This window comes from Bactrocera tryoni, unplaced genomic scaffold (assembly GCF_016617805.1).
Source record: "Bactrocera tryoni isolate S06 unplaced genomic scaffold, CSIRO_BtryS06_freeze2 scaffold_11, whole genome shotgun sequence".
Classification (NCBI taxonomy): Eukaryota; Metazoa; Arthropoda; class Insecta; order Diptera; family Tephritidae; genus Bactrocera; species Bactrocera tryoni.
In genome coordinates, this window is record NW_024395824.1 from 11,232,310 (window position 1) to 11,259,720 (window position 27,411).

Here is a 27,411-nt window from a genome sequence, read left to right on the forward strand (position 1 = left end):
ATTGTGACAATTAGAGACATGAGACAATCGTGACAAGCAGAATATCGACTATACAGTTTACTACTATACTGTATCTTCCAGAATACCGAAATGATACTCCTGACTAACAGAGTCGTGAGACGTGAGACAATCGTGACAGGCAGAATACCGATATTAGTATGCCATAAACTTTAGCGTGTCGAGATGCCCCGTTAGAATGATGGATTACTTCATCAGACATTCTATCATTCGTGTTAAGTGCTGAACACATAGAGCGCGACATCTGTCAGCTATAAAAATACGCATGTTCTTATGGACACAGTTATGTAGTTGTGCAGCTGCCTCAATAACTGTGTTCCTTAGAACGTGTGTTTTTTAATATGTGACAGATGTCGCTTGGAGTCTGTTGCGCTCTATGTGTTCGGGGCGTTAGTGGTGTGGTTAAATGTCTGTATAATTTTGAAGTAATAGGTGGTAAGGTGCCAGTTTAAAATATTGATAATTTCTAAATGTGGCATCCTTAAGCGGAAAATGAGGGAACGTAATAGAAACGAGCTAATGAACATAAAATTGCTTGGGTGTGTGCGTTGATACTGTGTATTACAACGTCAACAGGCAGTGATATATTTTTTCAGATCAAAAGGTGGGTGCATCTTAGATCGGAATATTAAAGTCCCGTTTTATTCGGATGTAATTAAGTTTGCATTAAAATTTTTCATTGGTTATTTTAAAGTTTTTTATTTTTTATTTTTTTTGTGTACCTTGCGTACTCGCTATTATCAGAATTTTCATACGTTACCGATTGTGTGTAGTTCCAACGCCGTGCCTTTTCGTCTTGCTTCGTTGTGGGCTGTTGGATCATCGGCTAACTCGGTACTTTAATATAAATGGATTTTGTGTATACGTCGTGTCGTGGCGGCGAATAAGCAAAAAAAATTTTTTTTTTTTTGTAAAATAAAAAAATGTGATCAATTAATAGTATTAATATATTACTAGTGTAAATGTGGAGAAAGTGAAAAACAAATAAAGTTTTTATTATAGGTTTAGCTCAAATAATTGAATGTTTTTCGTCTATATGTGCCCTGGAAATTCCGAGTAATTTCATTTGATTTCGTTACTATTTGTGAATGGTAAGGACAAATCGGGCATAAATATTTTGCAGTTAAAGCAATGACTTCAGTTAATATATATTATACAAATTTCTCTATATTACTGAGATGGAAAATGAAAATAGACAGCGAAAAAAATGCAAGAATAACGTGAAATTTTGTGTGCATCTACTGCTTTTTAGATTCTGTTGTCCTCTTCGTAAGTGCTACAATAAAACATCAAATTTATAATAATTATTTTCCGGGGATCACAAAGTAATTTAAGAAACGACATCTAAGGAAAAGGATTTGGTTCTTAATAAATTATCTTACTTGGTAACTGCATTCATTTACGTGCATCATAAAATACATATAGGCCCATACTTGTTCGCATATATATTTCATTAACTTTTATTTTGTGCTATATAATACGCACAAGGGGTTATCTCGTGTGTGGATATATTATCTACGGTTCGACTCTAGTGTAGAGTAAGCAAGCCAGATAGTGTGATTCAAAGTCATGTATACCTCCTAAAACTAATTTGACTACGAAAACCCCAAAATGTTCGCATGTGTTTGACTTAGAATATTCAAAATCTATTTTTTATTTATATATGTATGTAAATCTTAAGTTTTTCAATAACAAATATAAGCATATTAGTATAACGTAATGATATATAATACAGAGTCTGAGATTTAGATAGCATCCCTCAACTTTAGGTTTACACTGGGTATATGTAACGGAGAGATGATGTTCTCCAGATTTAGAAAATATGAGATACATGCATTATAGTTCAAAAATTTGACCATTTAAAGTGCGTGTTTCTTTGATTTATAATGCATTTTACATATTCAATTTTTAAATTTTATAACCACGAACATTGAAGGAGCTAAGTTTTACACATTTGTTTTATATTAAATAGTGCAAATATCGTTGAAATACTATTTATTCCCTGGCCGATCCAAAACCGGGATTTACCAAGATGTTAAAAATTCTGAAAGATTTCACCGATCGTGAATTTTGTATTGACGGTGTAATCTTCCTTTTTTGTATTTTTTTAATTCGGTTACAAAATATGGTAACACTAATTTTTAGCTTGGTTGCAACCATTTTCATATTGTATGACTAAATGGATTTCAACAAAAGTTAAATATGGAACAAAACAAATGGGTAGATATAAATTAGTGAAGTGTTAATGAATATAAAAGTTAAAAATATAAGTGTAAAATTCATTATAAATTGGAGAAGCACGCACTAAATCCCGAGAGCGTGGGATGCGATTACAAAATTCACTCTTATTTATTTGCGTATACTATTTAAATCTTTGGAAAGAGTATGATAAAATAATTGTTATAAAAAATTGGGGTAAAATTTACAAAGCATCCCCGGATTTGGGGATGAAATGGGTATCACTGGAAAGGTGACGTTCTCCAGATCACGAAAATATATACATATAGTTGCCGCTGATTTATAGTTTTAAAGATATTTGCATTTAAAGCTGAAAAATTGACAACTTTTACATTGATAATTTGTATTATGTTAATAACTTTTTCACTTATATTATGCACTTTTCACTTACTAACACTTCACTATAACGTTTCTGTATATTAATTTTTTTAATAGTAGTTGTAAATAAAGCTTTAACGTTATAGTGAAGTGATAGTAAGTGAAAAGTGCATAATATAAGTGAAAAAGTTATTCACAATATACAAATTAACAATGTAAAAGTTGTCGATTTTTCAACCTTATATGCAAATATCTTTAAAACTATAACTCAGCGGCAGCTATACATATATATTTTCGTGATCTGGAGAACGTCACCTTTCCAGTGATACACATTTTATTACCGAAATCCGGGGATGCGTTTCTAAATCCCAGCCTAAAATTGTGACATTTTTTTAATATTATTAACAAATTTTTTTTTAATTGGAAGAGTTTTTGATGAAATTTTACTGTTAAGGCGATAGTCAGTGTATCACTTTGGTCCAATTGCATCCACCTAACTGTGGTTGCTGTACCCAAATATGTATATTCACGGACAATGACCACAAACTCGGCAGCACTTCTTCAAATTATTTTTTAAAGTTCTGTTGGGCCACATTCAATTATTGAGTAAGACTTTTGTCTTTTTTTAACTTTTCTGTTATTTTAAATTCGACATATAATCGAATTTTTAGATGGAGAGGAAACTTATTAGCAGCTATACCTATTACAATCGTATCTTAACTTTAGTATAACATCCCACGATTTAAGGGTAAAGGTGGTATGGTTGGATAGAGCTGATGCTCCAGATTAAGAATATATATAATTAGCTGCCGAAAACTTATAGTTTTCGAGGTATTCGCATTTAAATTTTAAAATTTCGCAATTTTTTTTTGCAATTTCTCGATTTATAGTAACTCTTTCTTTCATATTATGCCTTTTTTATACACTTGCACTTCACTACATTGTTTCTACATATATATTTTATATTAATCATTTAGATATTTACTTAAAATAAGCATTTTATTTTTTACACAAATTTCATATCCAAACGATTGAAAACAATAAAAATAAATGAAAAACTCGTACGCAGGAAACAAAAACCATCTTCCGATATAAAATTTCACATTGTAATAAAAAAAAGGGTTTTAGGCCTTTAGGTATGTTTTATTGCATCTAATAATAAGGGATCATAATGCTTACTCGCTAAATCCTTTTTCCAAATATACTCATATAATGGGTTGTCAAAAAAGTCTTGCGGTATTTTTTATTGAATTTTTTTTTTATTGAAATGAATTTTTGATTACTCATGCCCAGCTCTTGACCGATGCTACAGTTGCTACTACGCCGGTCTCTTTCGACCAATTCAGCGATTTTATCGCAATTTTCGACGACAGGCCTTCCGGAGCGCGGAAATGAGCTTTCCAAGGCTCCAAAGGTATAGCATGACCCGATGCAACGAATAAAAGTAGACCTACGCGCTTGCAGCGCCAAATATCTTTAAATTACAATTCCCACGACAGCCGGTTCTACGCACCGGAATTGACTCGGATTTCATCCGACCAAGGGCTGTTCTTTCGGCGATCTAACCTCGTTTGGATCGGTAAGTGTTAATTTGTGTTTGTCGTTACTAGAGCAACGCCTTGCAGCAGGGTTGCTCCGTATCCTCCTGACTCGCGCTGGCATTGAGTCCAACCCGGGCCCGGAGGAATTTTTCTGCTGCGTATGCGCAAAATGGCTCCATCCAAACTCCACCTCGGTCAGGTGCAACACATGCAATGGATGGAGCCATCTTAAGACCTGTACAGGCCTTAAGACACATAGGGAGTGGACCACGCGTTACGTGGCCCCATGTTGCCTGCGCAATACTGCACTTACAAATCCGCACTTAGTTCGCGCGCCGCGCCGCCACCAAATCCGAATGGCCAACAGAGGACCTCTACGGTCCCTAGGAGCTCAATCAGGCAACATAGCTCCCCCTCTGACTTGTCCGCCCCCCCCCCCCAACCTTCATCCCGCTCCAATCCTCGTGCGAGAACCAACCAGCAGCTCTTGGTCCCTCGCACTGTCTGTTCCGTGTGTCAGACCGTCATACGTCGGAACGTGGCATCCGTCAAGCGCAACTCTTGTACTGGCTGGTGTCACTTTTCGGCGTGTTCCGGCCTGCGCACCACACGTGAGTGGAGTGACTCATACGTTGCCCCATGCTGCAGGAGTCTGCCCCCGCAACTCACAAACAGTGGCGTCGCCTATTAACACCCCAGCGCGACAACCGCCCCTGCGGGTACTACAGCTGCAACAACTTCCACCCACACGTCACTCCCTCACCCCCAGGATCACCCACGGACACCCGCGACAAACTCGGCTACTTCAATTTAACTGCAACGGACTCCAGAGTAAGATCGAGGAGATAGTTGCACTTATGAATCGGGAACGTCTATCGACAGCTGCGGTCCAAGAAACCAAGTTAAACAGCCGCTCAGATCTTCTGAGTTGTGCAGGTTTCAACGTTATATGTAAAGATCGCGAGCGAGATAATGGTGGTGGCCTAGCTTTCATATTGCACAACACCGTGCAGTATCGTCTAATCGATGTAGACATCGACCCCAGGGATACTACCCAGAATGTCAGGGGTATAGCTATCCGGTCAGGCGATGTCGAGCTCGAAATATTTAATATATACATTCCTCCAGTTACATGTTGCCCAACAGATATCACCCGAATATAGGTGCGCTACTGGTGGTGAAACCGTTTGGCACTAGGCGACTTTTAACGCGCACCACGATCTTTGGCATTCCTGCCTGTCAAATGATCGTAGGGGGATGGAGCTGGCGGAACAGATTGACGATTCGACATTCTGCACAATGAATGACGAAGCCCCCACACAGAGCTATGGGCACCTGTAATAGCTCGCCTGATATTACCATTGCTAGCGGTGGTCTGATAAACAGCATAACCTGGCGACCTACGCTAACTCTCGCAGCAGATCATCTGCCCATAATTATCTCGATCGAGAAACCTCCCGATTTTGTTTCTGTGGACAACCGCACCTATTTTAACTTTAATAAAGCTAATTGGGTCGGCTTCACAGAATTTACTGAGAGCACCTTCAAAGCTCTACCTATTCCTATGGATGTGTATGCGTTATGAACGTCAATTCCGCAAGGTGATCGCAGCAGCTACCGCTCGCTTCATCCCGGCTGGAAGAATCGCGGAAATCCGCCCCAATTTCCCAGCCGAAGCAGCCGTTTTAGCTAATGAGCGCGATACCCACGCCATGCCGATCCCGGGGATCCCCGAATAAGGGATCTCAATTTGGAGATTCGGCGAATGGTAAACCAACATAAGCGACGAAATGGATAGAGCACCTGAAGTCCTGTAACCTCTCCACCGGAGTGAGTAAGCTTTGGGCTCCTGTCAAAGTTTGTCTAACCCGAAGAGACAAGACGACCGAGTTGAAGTTCAATTCAATGGTCATGCCTCTTCGACCCGAAGAAGTGCGCGTGAGCTATTTTAGCCGGCAATTTACACTGCACCCTTCGGCAGACAAAGCTAAACGATGTGTTAACCGACGGTTGCGCAAAATGCCAAACGAAGGCGCGCCACTTACTTTCACCGATGAGGAGGTCAGGTGCCATCAAAAAAGCAAATCATCTAAATCCATTGGCCCTGATGGAATCAACATGCTAATGCTAAAGCATCTAGGCTCGACGGGAGTAGGATATCTCACCAAGGTCCTCAATCTGTCCCTCGGACCACTCTTCAAATACCCGATGTGGAAAGTCGGAAGAGTGGTCCCACTACTGAAACCTGGGAAACCCGCCAACAAAGGGGAATCTTATCGACCGATAACTCTCCTCTCCCCAGTAGTGAAGACACTTGAGGCCTTGCTACTCCCGACCTTCACTCACCACCTGAGCCTAGCCAACCAGCAGCATGGATTCCGAAAATGCACAGCACCACCACAGCACTTAGCGTCATAAACGCCCAGATAGTTCGTGGCCTCAACCAGAAACCACCCTGCGAAAGAACGATCCTCGTAGCATTGGACCTGTCAAAAGCGTTTGACGCGGTCAATCACACAACGCTACTGCAGGACATCGAAACAACTACGCTCCCTCCAGGGCTAAAGAGGTGGACCATGAACTATCTGAGCGGTCGCCAGTCATCCGTACTATTTCGAGATAAAACATCTAAACTGAGAAGAATTAAACAGGGGGTTCCGCAGGGTGGTGTCCTCTCCCCACTACTGTTTAACTTCTACATCTCGAAACTCCCACAACCACCTGAAGGAGTTTCCATAACCTCGTACGCTGATGACTGCACGATATTGGCGTCGGACAATGGAATCGATGGCATGTGTTCGAAGGTAAACAGCTACCTCTCCGATCTTTCTCGTTTCCTCACTGCACGAAATCTCACACCTTCCCCCACCAAATCCACAGCGACCATATTCACAAACTGGACGAAGGAGTATAGACTTGAGCTTAACATTGCAGTCGACGGCGTCAAAATTCCGACTGTCAACAATCCTAAGATTTTAGGTGTAACATTCGACAGTCTATGCTCCTTCTCTCCTCATACGACCGCGATTATCGCCAAAATACAGAGCCGCAACAAAATCCTCAAGTCGCTAGCCGGCAGCACATGGGGAAAAGACAAAGAAACGTTGTTGGCAACATACAAGGCAATCGGCCGGCCGGTCCTCAATTACGCAGCCCCCATATGGTCGCCTGGATGCAGTGGTACGCAGATGAGGAAACTACAGACCTGTCAGAACACTGCACTCCGGACCACTACAGGATGCCTTTTGATGTCTCCCATTGAACACCTACACAGTGAAACGCTTATGCTCCCAGTTAAGGTGCATAATGAACTCCTCTCCAGGCAGTTCCTGCTGGGATGCTTTCGCAGAAATCACCCCTGCAGTCATCTGCTTGGAGCGGAACCGCCTCCTATGAGCATCAAAAGGTCATTCCTGGATTACGTCGACGACGTCGTACAGTACGCCGAGCGGACTTCGGACGCAACTAACTTCAGACAGGTACTGACCGCCATTCACAGCGGAGGCATTAACACCTTCACCGACTCCCTTCCCGTGAATGGCGTTCTTGGAGTTAAACCACCATCCATCGCAGACGAAGAGCTCCAGCTGCCGCGAGAAACGCGTGTGACCCTTGCGCAACTTCGTTCTGGATACTGTAGCAGGTTAAACTCCTACTTATCCAGAATAGACCCTGACATACCCGACGTATGTCCTGCATGCAACGAGTCTCCGCATGATACTCACCACCTCTTTGCATGCCCCACAAACCCCACCCATCTAACACCCTTCTCCCTTTGGTCCGACCCCGTCGAAACAGCACGTTTCTTGAGCCTACCGTTAGATGACATCGACGACAACACAAATGACATTTACCATCCCAACGGGGATTAGATTTCCGTTAAAACAACAACAACAGCGCCAAATAGCGAAAATACCGCAAGACTTTTTTGACAACCTAATATTAAATGTGAAAGATCTTCACAATTATTGTAATTACCTTCGGGTCGGCTTTAGGCACGATTCCGATTATTTTGGCGGAGGTGTAAAAAAACCGAATTTCCGTATAAATGGGGTATGTGCGGATAGGGGAGCTTCTCCAGAGAAGAAATATCCAAAAATAATATCAAAACTTTTATTTTTTTAAATATACACGATTAAAAGTTCAAAAATTCTGTCTATGTTTCACTAAATTTTTTCACGTTTTTCACTCTGTATATTTAAATATACACTCTAAACATTAAAATAAGTACACATTTCACTTTTATTTTGCTATATTTTACCTAAATTTATTAATTTAAAAATCACTTAGCACACTCATCGTTGAAAAAGTTAGATTGCTTACAATTATGAGGAAAACGAGCCTTGCCACTTCTTAAACAGCAAATATGTAGGATTTTTGACAAATTTTCTTTGTTCGTTTTTTCGCGTGATTCTTTTTTCTATATTAACTATATAAAAAATACTTTCTACAGAAGTATATGTGCAATATGAGATTTATGTGACTGAAGTACTTTCGCGTAGTACTCCTTTCTGCGTTAAAATAAAAAAAAATATATTGAGTTCCGTTATAAAGTGGTTATATTTTTTGGGTTATCTTGCATTGATATTGAAACAAAATTTGAGTTTTCGTTATAAAATGGTTAAATTTTGGTTATTATATCTGTCAGCGCTTTCCATTTATTTTTGATAATTCGTGGTTTTGTATATTAGGTGACAATATACTACTGTGCCCAAAAAATAAGGTGATATTTGAATTTAAGCTGCGCGCGTCGAAGGATTTGGAGAATAATTTTTTTTAGGTTGGTAGTACTGTCAGTCATATTTATGTAAAATTTCATGTCAAAATATTCATTAGTGGTTGAGACACGTGTCTTTTTGTGAACTGCTAAAAGTGAGTTTTTCGGTTTTTTCGATGTTGAAATTTGTTAAGCAAAGAATTTGCGTTAAATTTTGTTTACGGAATCAATTTAGTATATAATATTATTATATAATATTCTTCTTAATTGGCGTAGACACCGCTTACGCGATTATAGCCAAGTTAACAACAGCGCGCCAGTCGTTTCTTCTTTTCGCTGCGTGGCGCCAATTGGATATTCCAAGCGAAGCCAGGTCCTTATTCTCTTGGTCCTTCCAACGGAGTGGAGGTCTTCCTCTTCCTCTGCTTCCCCCGGCGGGTACTGCAGAACATTTCTCTCGAAATCTCGCAACGTCGGCTCATCAGATGTTGTCTTGAAGTGGAAAACTAAAGAGCAGTTGTTGTCATTGAGGCCGTAAAGCAGTCAAAGCTCATACCACAATGAAAATTGTGTCAATCATAGGGACATACTCACAACTAATGTGGTAAGCAAGCAAGATGTGTGAAGGGCGCGGGAAAGCATAAGACCATAGAGTGTCAAAAACCTAATCACCATCAACCAAAATGTTGTAACTGTGGTGAGGCTCATCCTGCTAATTACAGAGGATGCGTAGTTGCGAAAGAACTGCAAAAGATTCGTGACCAAAGAACTGGTACAAAGAAAAACGACCCACGTCCTAAACTAACTTAGATATTGACAACAACTTGTCCCTTACAGCGGTCTACAGTCCCTCAAGACATCAAATAAAATGCGATTTGTATATAGAACTGGTCAATAACCATAAAAACCGTTTCATAATGGGTGACGATTATAATGCGAAACATACCCACTGGGGCTCGAGGCTTATAACCGTAAAGGGCGGAGAGTTATTTAAAGCTCTTCAAATTACTGGATGCAGTATAATGTCTACTGGATCATCAACTTACTGGCCAACAGATTCTCTTAAAACACCTGATCTTATTAACTTTTTCATTACCAAACATATCTCTTCTAATTATATGTGCATAGAAAGAGGTTTGGATATGACTTCTGACCATTCACCAATCTATTTAACACTACACGAAACTGTTGTTATTAAGGTACCACCATTTACGTTAACAAATAAAAACACTGACTGGGAATACTTTAAGGAAATGCTATCCAATGTTAATAATCACGCAAAAATAAGTTGTGATTCCGAGCTAGATAACGAAATCATGAATTTGACAAACACAATTCAATACGCAGCCTTGAGTAGTACACCAATTAAAAGAAACGTTACATCAGGTCATAAGTATACCAAAGAAATTAAAGAAATGGTAGCAGAAAAACGTGGATTACTCCGAAAGTGCCAACAAGATCTCCAGCTGGTAAAAGTTGCCATAACAAAATGTGTAAAAAAAACTTACCAATAAGGTAAAGGCATTTAAAAATATTACTCGGCAATTATCTTAATAGTTCATCTAATGATCATAAGAATGATTATTCACTTTTGAAGTGTACAAAAAAATTTTCTCGACCCGTAACTCAGCATCATCCCATTAGAAAAGCAGACCAGACATGGGCCAAGAGCGATATGGAGAAAGCAAATGCTTTTTGGAATACCTTGAAGGTGTCTTCAAACCATATGACACATCCAATGCAGCAGAAATGGAACCTCATACATACGAGAAATATTCCGAAATTCCTCTAATAACTAAAGATCAGGTATGTGTAGAAATAAAAAAAAACGGAAGTCTAAAAAATCACCAGAGTTTGACCTTATTACCAGTGAAATCCTAAAACAGCTTCCTCACAACGTTATATGTAAAATTACTGCTATAATGAATGCTACTATAAATCTTCAATACGTATCTATTTATTAGAAAACTGCACAGGTGATTATGCTCATGCTGGTATGCCAGCGCATGAAATTACTTCGTATCGGCTCATATCTCTCCTGCCAATACTCTCAAAGCTTTAGGAAAAACTGCTTGCTGTGCGTATTAACAAAATAATTGAAGAGAGGAAGCTGATACCAGTGCATCAGTTTCGCTTTCAAAAAAATCATATTACAATACTGCGAAATATCTAGGCATGACCCTGTACACAAAACTTAGATGGAGTGTACATGTCAAAAATAAAAAAGAAGAATTAGAAATAAAATTCAGAAACATGTATTGGCTATTGGGAAGAATCTTCGCATTATCCACAAATAACAAAATTCTAGTCTACAAGCAGGTGTTCAGACTAGTTTGGACTTATGGGATACAGCTTTGGGGCTGCTCAAGCCCTAGCATTGTTGCGCAAATCCAGCGATTCCAAAACAAAGTTTTAAGATGCGCCGTCAATGCGCCTTGGTATGTTCGCAGTCACGATCTGGAATGGAGGATAAAGGTCCTTGGATCCATATTTTCAAATGAAGATCAGAACGCCCTAATAGCACCAGCAGTATATTGGAATTTATTAATATGGTTGGATTAAGTGAGGCCTTGTGACTTAGGAGAGGACACAATAGACCTTAGGTCGCGGTGCATACCTCATTTATTAATCTTTTTATTTAAGGGTATGATGGCTTTGGCCATTTTTTTTCTTTGTTTTTTTTTTTCAGAACACTAACATTGAATACACTTGATTTATTTCTTTCACAATTAAGTGGACAAGAAAATTATCCGTGCAAAAAAGTAAAAATTTTAGTATATTGTGCATATCACTTTTATGCCCATTATTTGTTAAACAATTGGACTAAATAGCAAAAGAGTGAAACGTGTTTTTGCATCTGAAAGTATAATTATTGAAACACATCCGCAGAATATGATTGATATCAGAGAATTAAGTTCTTCAATTTGTAGAGGGTGTAATTTATCTCTAATTCGAACTCTTTTAGGGTTTGAAGAGTAACTGAAATTTGTTGGTATTTCTTTTTTTTTTAATATATAAGATTTTGCAGCATTCTAAACTCCTCTATTATGGTAACATTAACGTTTAAAAATCAATTTAGTTAATACGTACTTAAACCTTTAATCAGCACATGTACTAAAGTAAAATTTATTTATTCTAGGTATGTGCAGTGAATAATGTCAATCTAAGAATTAAATGAGTGCTCGAGCATACGCCGATTTTTTGTACTAAATCAAGTGTCCTAAAATACCGAAAATACTATAGACTTCGTTATTTGTATGAAAACAAATAAACCAAAAGATTTTTAAATATAAACTAAACTAATAACTATTCTAATACCAATTCAATTACAATATTGAATATCAGTAGTAAACTTAAAAAGTGTACAAAACATATGTTAAATATGTATGCATTCAAAATAAAAATGAAAAGTTAAGCTGTATGAGCAAGGTATTGCAGTAATATAAATTAGATATAACACAACGACACATGTTACACGAGGGCAATAAAAGCGTCACTAAATAAATGCATCGCAGCGGCAAATAACAACTCAACAAAAAATTAGCCATAATATTAATATAACATTGCGAAATCCTATTGAGCCGGCAAAAGAGCAAAATATAGTGAATCAGACGTACGCACAATGCTAGCAGCTAATTTACCAGTATGTCAATACGCTGGAATGGTAAGATGTTGAAATATTTTGAATTTGTGTTCATAAACCTCTTACATCTGAGTGAAATTCTATATGTTACCCTAAAATGTCCGGTTTGTAAAATGACGAGACACAGTATGAAATATTTTTTGTCTTTAATAATTTTTGTTTGGTTTTTACAATACTAAATTCAAGCTATGTCAACTTTCCTCTTATAACAGTATATAATTCTACTCAGTTGCTTTATAAGCTATGTATCTTACTTTTAGTAGGTGATAGCTTTCATTAAGAAAATGATTGACAGTTATTCTACAAAGAGCGAAGTAACGAAAAAGTAAAGAAACAGAAAACCAGCTCAAACTAGCAGGAAGATATCAAAATGTTATTTTTCGCAATCACTTCATATCAACACTCCAAAATCAACCAATAGAAGTTTTATTTTCACAATTCAAAACAATGCAAATAAACGAACACCGAAATGAATGCGTCAAATATCGCTTGTATACATATCTGCTTTAATAACTGTTTCTTCATATGACAGTAGATATTTTCTGCTAGTACAAGTTTTACTAGTAGAATCTAGCAGCTTGACTAGCTCAAGTAGTTTTCAAATTACAGTGAACAAGGATTTTGAAAAATTGTTTTTGAGAAAAACGTATTTAAAGTTTATGAACTAAAAAAGTGACGAAAAAAATTACCCCATATACTGTCAAAAGTGTGCTAAATAATGATCAAAAGGTCCAAATAAAAGTAGTTAGTCCATATATACATATGGCTCATTGGTCTTTGACCAAGTATCCTCTGGGTAGCCGAAAACATCTGTTTGAAGCCGAGCTAAATTAAGAAGGCGAAACATCCCCTCCACAGGGTAGTGCGCTGGGTTTGGGACCCGCCATGTAAAAAACACTACCAAAGAAAAGAAGGAAACAGCCTGGGATGAGAGACCCCCCTTTTGATGACGACCTCTGCAAATGTGTTAAGGATGACGATTTAAGGACATGCACCTGGAATGTCCGGTTCCTTAATTGGGAAGGTGCCGTTGCCCAGCTGGTTGATGTCCTCGTTAGAGTGAAGGCTGACATCACCGCAGTGCTAGAAATGCGATGGACGGGACATGGACTGAGGCGAGTAGGTCCTTGTGGCATGAACTACAGTGGCCATTTAAAGAATTTCGTGTGGGATTCATGGCGGGAGAGAGACTTCGTCGCCAAGTACTATGTTGTTTATTTTTAACGGTTATCAATCCCCGTTAGGATGGTAAGGGTCATGTGTGTTGTCATCGACGTCATCTAGCGGGAGGCCCAGGAAACGTGTTGTTTCGACGGGGTTGAACCAAAGGGAAAGGGTGTTAGATGAGTGGGGTTGGTAGGGTATGATAAGAGGTGGTCAGTGTCATGCGGAGACTCGTTGCATGCAGGACATACATTGGGTATGTCTGGGTCTATTCTGTATAAGTAGAAGTTTAACCTGCTACAATTTCCAGAACGAAGCTGCGCTAGAGTCACTCGCGTTTCTCGCGGCAACTCGATCTCTTCGTCTGCGATGGGTCGTGGTTTGACTCTAAGAACGCCATTCACGGGAAGGGAGTTGGTGAAGATGTTAATGGCTCCACTGTGAATGGCGGTCAGTACTTGTCGAAAGTCAGTTGCGTCCGAAGTACGGTCAGCGTACTGTACAGACCTTTCGATGCTCCTAGGAGGCGGTTCCGCTCCAAGCAGATGACTGCAAGGGTGATTTTTACGAAAACATCCCAGCAGGAACTGCTTGGAGAGGAGTTCATTATGCTCCTTAACTGGGAGCATACGCGTCTCACTGTGTAGGTGTTCGATAGGAGACATCAAAAGGCATCCCATCGTGGTCCGGAGTGCAGTACTTTGGCAGGTCTGGAGTTTCCTCATTTACGTACCACTGCATCCAGGCGACCATATAGGTATTGCGTAGTTGAGGACCGGCCGGCCGATTGCCTTGTATGTTGCTAACAACTATCGAAGGTTACACCTAAAATCTTAGGGTTATTGACAGTCGGAATTTTCACACCATCAACTTCAATATTAAGTTCAAGTCTATACTCCTTCGTCGAGTTCGTAAAAATAGTCGCAGTGGATTTGGTGGGGGAAAGTGTGAGGTTCCGTGCAGTGAGAAAACGAGAAAGGTCGGAGAGGTAGCTGTTTACTTTCGAACACATGCCATTGATTCCATTGCCCGACGTCAATATGGTGCAATCATCTGCGTACGAGGTTATGGAAACCCCCTCTGGTGGCTTCTGGAGTTGCGAGATGTAAAAGTTGAACAGTAGCGGGGAGTGGACACCACCCTGCGGAACCCCCTGCTTAATTCTTCTCAGTTTGGATGTTTCACCTCGAAATAGTACGGATGATTGGCGACCGTTCAGGTAGTTCATGGTCCACCTCTTTAACCCTGGAGAAGCGTGGTTTTCTCAATGTCCTGCAATAGCGTTGTGTGGTTGACTGTGTCAAAAGCTTTTGACAAGTCCAACGCTACGAGGATCGTTCTCTCACAGGGTGGTTTATGGTTGAGGCCACGAACTATCTCAGCGTTTATGACGCTAAGTGCTGTGGTGGTGCTGTGCACTTTTCGGAATCCATGCTGGTGGCTGGCTAGGCTCAGGTGGTGAGTGAAGGTCGGGAGTAGCAGACCTCAAGTGTCTTCACTACTGGGGAGAGGAGAGTTATCAGACGATAAGATTCCCCTTTGTTGGCGGGTTTCAAAGGTTTCAGTAGTGGGACCACACTTCCGACTTTCCACACATCGGGTATTTGAAGAGTGGTCAGCAACAGGTTGAGGACCTTGGTGAGATAACTTACTCCCGTCGAACCTAGATGCTTTAGCATCAGCATGTTAATTGAAAGTAAGTGTCGCGCAGTCGTTTGGCATTTTGCGCAGCCGTCGGTTAACATCTCTTGGCTTTGTCTACCGAAGGGTGCACTGTAAACTGCAGGAATTGACCATTGAATTGAACCTCAACTCGGTCGTCGTGTCTCTTCGGGTTAAACAAAGCTTTGGCAGTAGCCCAAAGCTTACTCACACCGGTGGAGAAGTTGCAGGACTTCAGGTTTCTATCCATTTCGTCCGCTTATGTTAATTTATCATACGCCGAATCTCCAAATTGAGATTCCTTATTCGGGGATCCCCGGGACCGGCATGGCGTAAGGTGTTGCGCTCGTTAGCTGAAACGGCTGTTTCGGCTGGGAAATTGGGGCGGATTCCCGCTATTCTTCTAGCCGGGATGAAGCGAGCGGTAGCTGCTGCGATCACCTTGCGGTATCGACGTTCGCCAACGCATACGTCCGTAGGAATGGGTAGAGCCCTCAGAGGTGCTCTCAGAAAATTCTGTGAAGCCGAGCCAGTTAGCTTTATTAAAGTTAATGAAGGTACGGTTGTCCACAGAAACGAAATCGGGAGGTTTCTCGGTCGAGATAATTATGGGCAGATGGTCTGATGCGAGACTTAGCATAGGTCGCCAGGTTATGCTTTTTATCAGACTATCGCTAGCAATAGTAATATCGGGCGAGCTATTACAGGTGCCCATAACTCTGGTGGGGGCTTCGTCATTCATTGTGCAGAATGTCAAATCGTCAATCTGTACCGCCAGCCCCACCCCCCTACGATCATTTGACAGGCAGGAATGCCAAAGATCGTGGTGCGCGTTAAAGTCGTCTAGTACCAAACGGTTTTCACCACGAAGTAGCGCGCCTATATTCGGGTGATATCCTGTAGGGCAACATGTAACTGGGGGGATGTATGTATTAAATATTTCGAGCTCGACATCGCCTGACCAGATAGCTATACCCTGACATTCTAGGGTAGTATCCCTACGGTGTTGCGCAATATAAAGGTTAGGCCACCACCATTATCTCGCTCGCGATCTTTACGTATTACGTTGAAACATGCACAACTCAGAAGATCTAAGCGGCTGTTTAGTTTGGTTTCTTGGACTGCAGCTATCGATACGCGTTCCCGATTCATAAGTGATAGTATTCCCTCGATAGTCGGTTCTACGCACCGAAATTGACTTAGATTTTATCCGACTAAGGGCTGTTTTTTTCGGCGATTTAACCCCGTTGGAATCGGTAAGTGTTTGTTGTTGTTAGGTCCTAACATCGACTCGGACCACTATCTTGTTGCAGCAAAGACATAACAAAGGTTCGACGTCGAGAAGCTGCAATCACAGCAGATAGCCGAACGATTTTCTACTTGACATGCACTCCTGCTCTCAGCAACTCGGTGTAAGTTAACTATGGGACGGCATTTCAAACTCCTTACGTATAGCTGCAACCGAAACCATTGGTTTTTGGAAAATGCAAAAGAACAGCTGGTACGACGAGGAGTGCCGTGTCGCAGCGGAGAGAAAACAGGCTGCCTACCTCGCAACGTTACGATTGACCACAACACGTGCGGGATGGGATAGATACCGAGAGTTGAAGAGAGAAGCGAGACGCATTTGCAAACAGAAAAAGAGAGAGGCCGATATGCGTGAGTATCAAGACTTTGACAAGCTGGCCGACAGGGGTAATGCTCGAAAATGCTACAAAAAGATGCGGCGGCTTACAGAAGGTTTCAAGACCGGAGCATTCTCTTGTAGAACCCCCAAAGGTGATCTAGTCACCGATGCCCAGAGCATACTTAAATTATGGAGGGAACACTTCTCCAGCCTGCTGAATGGCAGTGAGAGTACAACGCCAGGAGAAGGCGAACCCGATTCCCCAATCGATGACGATGGAGCAGACGTTCCATTGCCCGATCATTAATAAGTTCGAAAAGCAATCACCCGTCTGAAAAACAACAAAGCGGCGGGGCGAGTTATTCAAACACGGCAGCGAAGTACTGATAATGAATTCGCAAAAAAAGTATTTTTTTTTTACCTTGAAGCCCAACCTCTTCCTCGGATAATTTTCAGCCGAGTTATGGTGAACCGCAAATTGCTTTTTTTCAAGATGTTATGGGGAAAGCTCTTTACCGGCTTCTGCTTTAATATTTCTGCATGAAAAAATTACTCTCGATTGTCAAAAGTGTGCTCAATAATGTATAAAAAGTCCGAATAAAATTTCAATCCATATTTATGAAATATATTGGAAAATCTATCATTCTGGAAACAATTTGCAGTAGACGCAATAAACTCAAAGTGCTGTAATCAACTAGTGGCAAGTTCTTCAAGTCCATGTTGATAAAATATTTTTTAGGTTTTGCCATAAGCCAACGATGTGTTCGCCATCATGTGAAAATTGTTGAATAAAACTTCGTGGTTGTGTACTTTTAAATAATTAAAACAAATGTTCATACAGTTAATAAAATTATACTTCAGTCATTTCGATGGAATGATGAGCTGTAAGAGATATACATATGACGACATTGACATAGTTCAGCGAATTAAAAGACAGCGGCTACGCTGGCTAGGTCATGTTGTCCGAATGGACGAAAACACTCCAGCTCTGAAAGTATTCGACGCAGTGCCCGCCGGGGGAAGCAGAGGAAGTTGGAAGGACCAGGTGGAGAAAGACCTGGCTACGCTTGGAATATCCAATTGCCACCACGTAGCGAAAAGAAGAAACGACTGGCGCGCTGTTGTTAACTCGGCTATAATCGCGTAAGCGGTGTCTACGCCAATTAAGAAGAAGAATTTAGTATAAAAACTTCCAAACTATTTAATTTTTCATTCAAAACTTAATAAAACCTATAAATATTCAGAATTTTTAACTCATAATAGTATTTTGCTTTTGAGTAGCAGTCATATGGGAGCATATGTAAAAATTATTTAGTATTATACAGGCAGCTTCCAAACGTCTTGGCATTGAATCTATTAACATTTGGCAAAAGTCGGGGCCTTTCTTGTTCCAATCCTCTTAAATCTCTTTTGAACAAACTTTGTGGTGGAATTTGGTGATTTCGTACTTTAGTTTCTAGATGGGCCTAAAGATTTTCAATTGAATTAATGTCAGGGCCTTGTGGCGGTGTTGGCAGATGTTTTCTGTTGAATAAAATTCACATTTTAATGTCATGGGCTGTATGTTTCGAGTCATTGTCGTGTTGAAACAGCACTGGAATGTAAATTTTCCTTGAGAATGGATAAATAATGATACTTATCCGTCTATAAAAACGAGATTTCCGACTCCCTGAGCTGACTCGCCGCCCTCACCATGACGGAACCACCGCCGTGCTTAACAGTTGCTTTGACGTTTTTGATATTAAATTCTTCATTTATTCGTCACTAAATAGTATTACCTTTACCTTTAGATATTTTTAATGTGCACAAAACCACGATCACAATCGTAATAAATACAACTAAAACTAAATTCAATTCTAATATAATCTAAAAATAAATGAACAAACAAAATTCGTATCAACTAGCAGAATTGAAAACGAAAGCAAAATTCTTTTGTGACCACTGAATTTTTTCTAAAGAAATTTGGATAAATAAACATGTGCATTTAAATAAATGAAATGGCCTACTTTAACCCCTGAAAATTTCAATAAAAGGAATGGTAAGGGTTATGCAAAATACTTCTGCAATGTTTTGTTCTCAACTAGTAATACAATACATGTGAACACTGTGGTCAGCAAGTTTTTTAGTTTCAAAACGATACTGCAGGAGAAGACAATAAAGGCAATGAAAATCAAGTCATATGGCAATGTGTGCTAAAAATCATTTTCCATTTTTCTGCAATATATTTGTGTGCATTGTTTTTATTTATTATTCTGTCTTGACTTCGAATGTGCTATTTAAAAATACTTTTAAGTAAGAAGGAAGTTAGACTAATTGACCTGAAAAATTAGCCAGTGATTAGTCCTTCCTTCTTACTTTGGATATGAAGGTCTCTTCATGGTCTTTCATATTTCAGTGATGTTCGACTATCCCTTATCAGCCGAACAAGGCATGGTAGTAGAACCTCATCAAATTCCTGCCTAGCGTATCCCAGTTTGCGTTGCGGGGCTTATACCCTCCATTGTGAGACCATTCCATTCACAGGCTGGTTGCTCAAGGTGATGTCAAGCACCTCTCTCCTACTTATTATGACTTGAAGGGTGGGTTCCCAACCCACATTTTCTATAGCTAAGTTACTAATAATTATGTATTCAAAAATAGACTTTCCCCATGTGCTGGAGTTCGTAATCTCTGCAAGAAACTTCTGTTTAGTTCCTGGACCCCTACCTACAGCTACGCTGGTCTGTTGTCCATCTCTTGGTCCGTGATTTGTTGTCGTTATGTTCTTGTCGCTCATTATGGACTCTAAGACCCTTCGCTCCGCACGATGAGCTGTCGGGTCTACGGTTTTAAAGGAGAACTACAGGTCCACCACACCAGAGCTCCATGACGCGGTAAGGGCCACCGTTACTTCCCAATTCCGTTCCGGTGTTCGGAATGCTCCGTTCGAATTTAGCCGAATTAACCTCCTGGCTGCAAATCATGTAATGGACACGGGAGTCATGCATAACACCCTGAATTAGGAGGTGGTAGCTCTTGGTCGCCGCCCACATGCATCTTCTGCCAACCCTCAGGAGAGATGTCATGCAACAGGTTGGGAGATGCCGTAACAAAAAGGTGCCTATCATTCGCAGAGGACAAAATGGATAGAGCATTTGAAATTCTGCAACCTCTCTACCGGTGTGAATAAGCTTTGTCTAATCCGAAGAGATGTGATGACTGAGTTTGAGGTCCGCTACATTCCGACTTTCACGTACCACATGACGTAAGTATACCAACAGCATGGCTTCCGAAAAGTGGACAGTACTACTGACAGTACTTAGCGTAAAAACGCCCAGATATTCGTACCACATGGTGCAAAGAAAAAGGAACTAGGCCACTAACTGTCAAATGATGACGTAATATTCCGACTTGTAATAATCCTAAGATTTGAGATGTAACATTCGTCTGTGCTCTGCACTTCTTATACGACCGCAAATAACTGTCAAAGTACAAAAGCCAAAGCGAATATATATATAACTAGCAGCCCGTCCCGGCTTCGCTCTGATGGACATACAATTTTTTATATTTATACCTATTTCGAAGAGACGTGATGACAGAGTTAAAATTCAATTCAACGACGAAATGGACTGAGGTATGCTGCCCTACAAATTACACTGCACCTTCGTGTAGACAAAGACAAATGATGTGTTACCCGCGGCTGCGTAAAATGGCGAAAGCACTGCGCACCATTTACTTTCACCGATGAGGAGGTTCGGAGTGTCATCAACAAGAAAATCGTCCCAAAGCAATCCGCCCTGATGGAATTAACATAATGATTCTAAAGTATCTAAGCTACCTCACCCAAGGTCCTCAACCTGTCGCTGACCACTTTTCAAATATCTGATGTGTGAAAAAGCGGAAGAGTGGTCCCACTACAGAAAACCTTGGAAACACGCTAACAAACGGGAGTTTTACCGTCCTTCATTAAAATGGCTTAACTGAAAGACAATTCTGGTATATTTTCAACTTTCACAAATTTATAAATTCATTTGTATTGTACTTATTGTGTTTAAAAATGCAGGCAAATACTGAAATATATTCAACGAAAATTCAGGAAAAAATACCGAGAATTTTTCGAGTAATTTTTGTTTACAAAGATATTACATGTTGTGACCCGCCATTTTATTATCACCTAGTCTGTCTCCTATCAGGATCAATAATACCTTTATATTTCATTTTGTCCATAACACCAATTCTGTTTTAATATAGATGCTTATTTGGCAATATTTAATTTATAGCATATGTGTGTAAATTGATAAATTGGCCTGAAATAGCCGTAGCAAACGTTCTTTCTGTTATTATATTTAAAGAACGATGTGTTATTTTAATTCAAAAAGCAATGTTTTGGTTTTGATTTTAGCCTGCACAAAGCAATAGTAATAACGGTGGAGCTAATAACAATAACAGTAATACTAATAACGGTAAACCAAATAACAGTGGAAGCTGTACCTCTGGCACAATTGGTCCGAACTCGAATATTAATAATGCTGGTAATAGCACTAGCGGTGTAGGATTAGTTGGTGGTGGAACATCAGCTGCTGCTGCTAAAAATCAGTTGGAACAATTAAATACAATGCGTGAAGCGCTTTTTTCTCAGGAGGGTTGGGGTTGTCAGCATGTTAATCAGGATACGAACTGGGAAGTGCCAAGTTCACCTGAGCCAACTAATAAGGATCCATCTGCTGGGCCCACAATGTGGAAACCCACTATTAATAATGGAACTGATTTGTGGGAGTTGAATTTGCGCAACGGTGGGCAACCACCAATTCAACCTGTTCAAAAAACTCCGTGGGGACATACACCATCCTCTAATCTAGGTGGAACATGGGGAGAAGATGATGATGGTACGGAAAGTAGCAGTGTATGGACTGGCTCATCGAATAATCCTTCAACTGCAGGCACTGTAGGGGTTACTGGAATAAATGCGACAGCTGTAGGTGCAAATGGACCTGGAAACAATCCCCAATGGGGTCAAACTGCTATTGGCATTGTCGTTGGATCAACTAACAACACCACCGGAACGGTTTCTGCCAACATTGGCAATGCATCTACCGTAGGTTAGTGTGTGTTGATATAAAATTATTAGATGCCCTTCTGATTGCTTTTTTGGTTATTTTTAGGTGGTGGCACTGGTGTCCCTGGTGTAAATGTGCCCGGAAATGTGAACACAGCGCAAGCAAGTGGTTCTAATGGAAGTAATTGGGGAGACTCTCGTGACTTGAACAGTGGTGGCGTAACAAGTACTGTACCTATGCGGGGGGTTGATCCCCGCGATCCAATGCGTGGTACGTCAGCAGTCGAGACTCGTGATTTGCGACTGATAGATCCGCGGGATCCTATACGTGGAGATCCTCGGGGAATTTCAGGGCGTTTAAATGGCACGTCAGAAATGTGGGGTCAACATCATTCCATTGCACACAATCAAATACCAGCAATGAATAAAATAGTGGGGCCCGGTGTAGGCGCTTCCGTATCTACCGGCGCTGTTGTTGCCGGTGGAAGTGTAGCTGGTGGCATCGGACCTGGCAACATTAATGCCATAAACCCTGTTGGTATAAGCGGTAACGTGAACGCTCACTGGGGACCTTCTTCGGCGGTGGTTGGACCAAAAGATATAACATCAATGGCAGGTAAAGTTACTGGGTGGGAAGAACCGTCGCCACCACCGCAACGCCGCAATATCCCCAACTATGACGATGGGACATCATTGTGGGGACAACAGTCACGTATACCAGGTGGGAGTGGTTCTCATTGGAAGGATATATCAGATCCACTGAATAGGCATTTAACGCGAAACACTGTAGGCAATCAGAATACGACTAATGCAGGCGGTAGCCTCGGTAATAGCTCCGGCAATGGGTTGGGCAATAATCCAGGAGTAATTAATGCGTCAGTCGTTGGCGGTAGTGCCAACAATCCTATAAGCAGTGTAGGTCCGCAAGGACGACTTAGTTCAGGTGTTGGTCCTGGTATTGGTGTTAATCAGCATAAACCTGATAATTCTATGTGGGTCCATGCCAATAACTTAAATGTAAACTCACGTAACACCACTTCTTGGGGTGATGAAGTTAATCACAATGTGGGCCCAAATCCAGGCGTTAATTGGATGGATGATAAAACTAGCGCTGGTATTGGACAGCTAGGCGTTAGTGTTGGTGTAGCTAATTCTTGGAACGATCCACCACCGTCTTGGAGTAAGAACCAAAATAAAATAGCAGGTAATACTTCCGGTTGGGGTGCAAGTGGAAGTAGCGATGGTACAGACTTGTCATCCGACTGGAATACTCACGCTGCCATTGTTGGCAAAACTCAGCCAAAAATAGGTGGTGTTAACGTTAATATTAGTAACTTGAACACAGATGTGATTAAACAGAGTAAACAGTATCGTCTTCTTGTGGAAAATGGCTTTAAAAAGGAGGATGTAGAACGAGCCTTAATTAATACCAATATGAACATCGAAGAGGCTGCTGATTTACTTCGTGCTCCTATATCTACAGATTGGAGGCGACACGAAGAATCCCTGGGTTCTTATAGTGATCACACAAACACTGGGGGCAATTTTGCGGGACGCTATCCCACAACGGCCTCTCAGTCTAATATGCCTTTCCCTCCGGTAAGTCATAATATACATTAAATTTCTTCTACCTCTTGCGTTTACTCGTATATATTAATATTTACGTTTGTGAGGTTATATTTATTTGTAGAATATGTTGAACAGTATGAGCGGCAGCGGTGCAAGTGTTAGTGGTAATAATACAAATCTAGCAGCGCTCAATTCCATACAATCACTTCCAGTGCAAAAGTATTTGAATCCAGTACCACACAACGTTAATAATGTCCCACAAGCTATGAATACTGCTGTTACTTTTGGTCCAGGGGTCGCTAATGTCTCAGCGACTGTGAATTCAACTTCAAATAGTAACAATCAACCATCTGCTCAACAGCTGCGTGTACTTGTGCAGCAAATTCAACTAGCTGTTCACAGTGGATACTTATCTAGCCAAATCTTATCAGAACCTTTACCATCCTCAATGCTTGTACTTTTATATCAATTATTGACAAATATTAAGGTAAGTTTATATTAATAAATTTTTTTAAGTATGTGTTTATTAAACGATTTTTAGCATCTTCAAGCGGCGCAGCAGTCTTTGACACGTGGTGGCAATAACCCCAATAACTCCCAGATAAGTTATGCTATTGCCAAATATAAGCAGCAAATCCAAAATTTACAAAATCAAATAAACGCACATCAAGCGTTCATATTGAAACAAAAGCAGCAACAGTCCATACCACAAAATACGCAACAGCACGCTACAGCACATGCCAATAATTCTAACATGGAATATATTAGGCAGCATGATGCCATAAGTGTGTTACAGGGAAATTTTTCGGAAATGAACTTAACTAAGGTTAGCACATTTTTTTACATAAATTTCTGTGTTTTCAGTCTATATCTTTTTGTATAATTACAGCATAGCGGCTATCCGGGAGGTCCAAACTCACAGTCAAAACTTATTAATCAATGGAAGCTTCCTGAGAAAGATCTAACAGCAGATAGCACAGATTTTTCAAGAGCTCCAGGAACAACAAAACAAAATTTATCAGGTGCACCTGGCAGCGCTATGGGACCGTTGGGCCTGCAAAACGAGGGGTAATCATTTTCAAATAATAAAATTTCTCCCATATTGAGTAGGTCATTTCACATTTAGAACTTGGTCGGCTGGACGAAATATTGGAGATGGATGGCCAGATTCATCCACTGAAAATGAGAATAAAGACTGGTCTGTTGCTCAGCCTACACCTGCTGCGACGTACACTGATTTAGTTCAAGAGTTTGAACCAGGAAAACCATGGAAGGTAACTCGAGCCATACAATATAAATAATTAGGAATCTTGTAATATTTTTGCGTAATTTTTAAGGGCTCGCAGATAAAAAGTATAGAGGACGATCCTAGTATAACTCCGGGTAGTGTAGCTAGATCTCCGCTGTCTATTAACTCGACGCCAAAAGAGGCTGACATATTTGCGAATCCTGGCAAAAGTTCACCGACTGATTTGACACCGCTCAGTTTATCGTCATCTACATGGAGCTTTAATCCATCATCCAGCAATCAAGCTTTTCAAAGGTAGAGCATCTTAGTAACCGCGTGTCTAAAGAATGTTTTCTAATAATACCATATTTACAGTTATACTTGTATATATATATATTATGTAATATATATTAACGCACTTGTTAACACTTGTTATTAAAATTTCATTACAGTATACGCTTTATCTATATTAGCCCTTATAAAGTTATTTTGTACATCTATTTATACCCTGAACATTATGTTGCCACAAAGTTTCTAACACGCTGATGGAAAAGTCGAAAACAGGTGGAAACGTATTAGCTTGATGCGCTGAATCGATCTAGACATGCCCGTCTCTCTGTACATACCCAAATTAGACCCTATGTTTTTAAGATATGCATATGTAACTTTGGACACGTCCTTTTGTCCCCAAGAAGGTGCTCATTTGTCGGACCACTAAGAGCTGGAATATAAACTGAATGATGAAATACATGTCCTTGTATAGAAAAACTTTTTTATGTAACGAGATATTTTCACGAAATAGTACGATCTCCGAAGAAATTTTCACGGTTATTGCATATAGCTGCCATACAAACTGCCCGATCTAAATTAAGACAAAGATCTTCCTTTTATGCTTACTTTTTTTTTTGTATTGATAATCGTTTACTAAACTGCGATCCACTACTTCGAACTGCATATATATACATATGTGCAACATTTTAAGATCCTGGTATCATTTATAACCCAGTTTTAACCAATAGTTAAATTTTGTTTCACTCACGTTATTTTGCATTTTAGGTGACGATATACTCTTGAAACCTATTGCTTCAGAGTATAATAGCTTTGTTCACCTAACGGTTGTATGTACCATCTAAACCTAAGCGACATAGATATATAGGCTTATATATGAGTATATAAATGATTATGATGAGGATAAAAGTTGAAATCCGGTTGACTGTTCGTCGGTCTGTCCGTCTGTCCGTTCCTTCGTCTGTCTGTTCGTCTGTTAGTCTGTCGGTCTGTCCGTTCGCCCGTCTGGGCAACTGTGGGAGTTAAAGTAAAACTGGGCGTAGCCCCGCTCACTAATAAACCTTTATACCTTCCTACAATAATAACAACAACTAAAAACGCAATGAATCAAATACCAAATACACCAGAGACATTAAATTTTACCTCCGAGATGGTATGAGAGGGCTTTATGGGAGGCGGAATGAAAATTGGACGATGGGCGTGGCACCGCCGACATTTCGGTTCCATCACATATCTCGGGACTTGACCGACAGTTTTCGACAAAATTTAGTACGCGGCACTCTTCTCATATTTTTATGTCACAGTGGGATATCGGACAAAAACCACGTCTACTTCCCATGTAGCAAAATTTTAAATTCCACTATTTCATATTTCAGAAATATTTGCGAGTACTTGTTATATGTTATATACAAACTTTTTTATTTTAGTATTGAACTAAGATAGTTGTGATATATGTATATGTGCATGTATACTAATTAAATATAGTTGGTCTGATAGTCCGCAACAATGTGCACCGTCGGAGTTGTGGGCAACATCAATGAACAAATCATCACGTGGTCCACCTCCGGGCTTGGGCTCTGGCAAGAGCGCAGGGGTATCAGGAGCTGGTGTACCATCTGTTACAAATTCCTCCTCCGTGGTAACAGGCGGTGCCAACGGATGGATAGTTACCGGAGGTCGCGGAGTACCAAACAGCAGTTCAGGATGGAACGCGTCCAATTCAGGATGGAACTCAACATGGTTACTACTAAAAAATTTGACAACCCAGGTATATACCTACAAATATGGTTTTGGCGTGACTTGTATATATATATATTCTTTGTCTTCAATAGATTGATGGTTCCACTTTACGTACCTTATGTATGCAGCATGGCCCACTTGCTAATTTTCATTTATTTTTAAATCAAGGAATTGCCTTATGTAAATATGCGACACGGGAGGAAGCAAACAAAGCTCAAATGTCATTAAATAACTGTGATTTTGGTAGCACTACTATTTGTGCCGAGTCACCGAGTGAAAGCGAAGTTCAAAAGATATTGCAGCACTTGCCTCAAACGTCTAATTCTGTCTCTGCAGCAAGTGTAACAGGAAACGGTAGTAATGGAACCAACAATTCAAATAATGGCGGAAGTGTTATCGGAGGAAACAACTCCATATCTTCTGGTAGCGGAAATAATGCAGGGCCCTGCAATACTGTCGCCGGTTCAAGTGGTGGTAATGGCAGCATGACGTCGCATTCAGTCATTAGCGGTACTGGCAGTAATAATGGCTGCGGCGGCAATGTAATGAATAGCGGTAGCACTGGGAGCAACAGCAACAATGGAAACAGTCAGAGCCAGTCTGGTTCTGTTGGTCTAAGCTCA

The 27,411-nt window shown here is 40.4% G+C and overlaps 1 protein-coding gene across 1 annotated transcript in view; it reads left to right on the top strand.

Annotated features, from left to right (window-relative positions):
• The first annotated feature begins 529 nt into the window (after positions 1-529).
• LOC120779770 (protein Gawky-like) overlaps positions 530-27,411 on the top strand; it is a 35,301-nt gene continuing 8,419 nt past the window's right edge. The window contains exons 1-11 of the mRNA XM_040112149.1: positions 530-622; positions 11,972-12,496; positions 21,310-22,006; positions 22,070-23,562; positions 23,654-24,019; positions 24,074-24,358; positions 24,422-24,600; positions 24,659-24,806; positions 24,870-25,075; positions 26,534-26,816; positions 26,881-27,406. Coding sequence (XP_039968083.1) covers positions 12,455-12,496; positions 21,310-22,006; positions 22,070-23,562; positions 23,654-24,019; positions 24,074-24,358; positions 24,422-24,600; positions 24,659-24,806; positions 24,870-25,075; positions 26,534-26,816; positions 26,881-27,406 — 4,225 coding nt within the window. The 5' untranslated portion in view covers positions 530-622; positions 11,972-12,454. The remainder of the gene's footprint in view (positions 623-11,971; positions 12,497-21,309; positions 22,007-22,069; positions 23,563-23,653; positions 24,020-24,073; positions 24,359-24,421; positions 24,601-24,658; positions 24,807-24,869; positions 25,076-26,533; positions 26,817-26,880; positions 27,407-27,411) is intronic.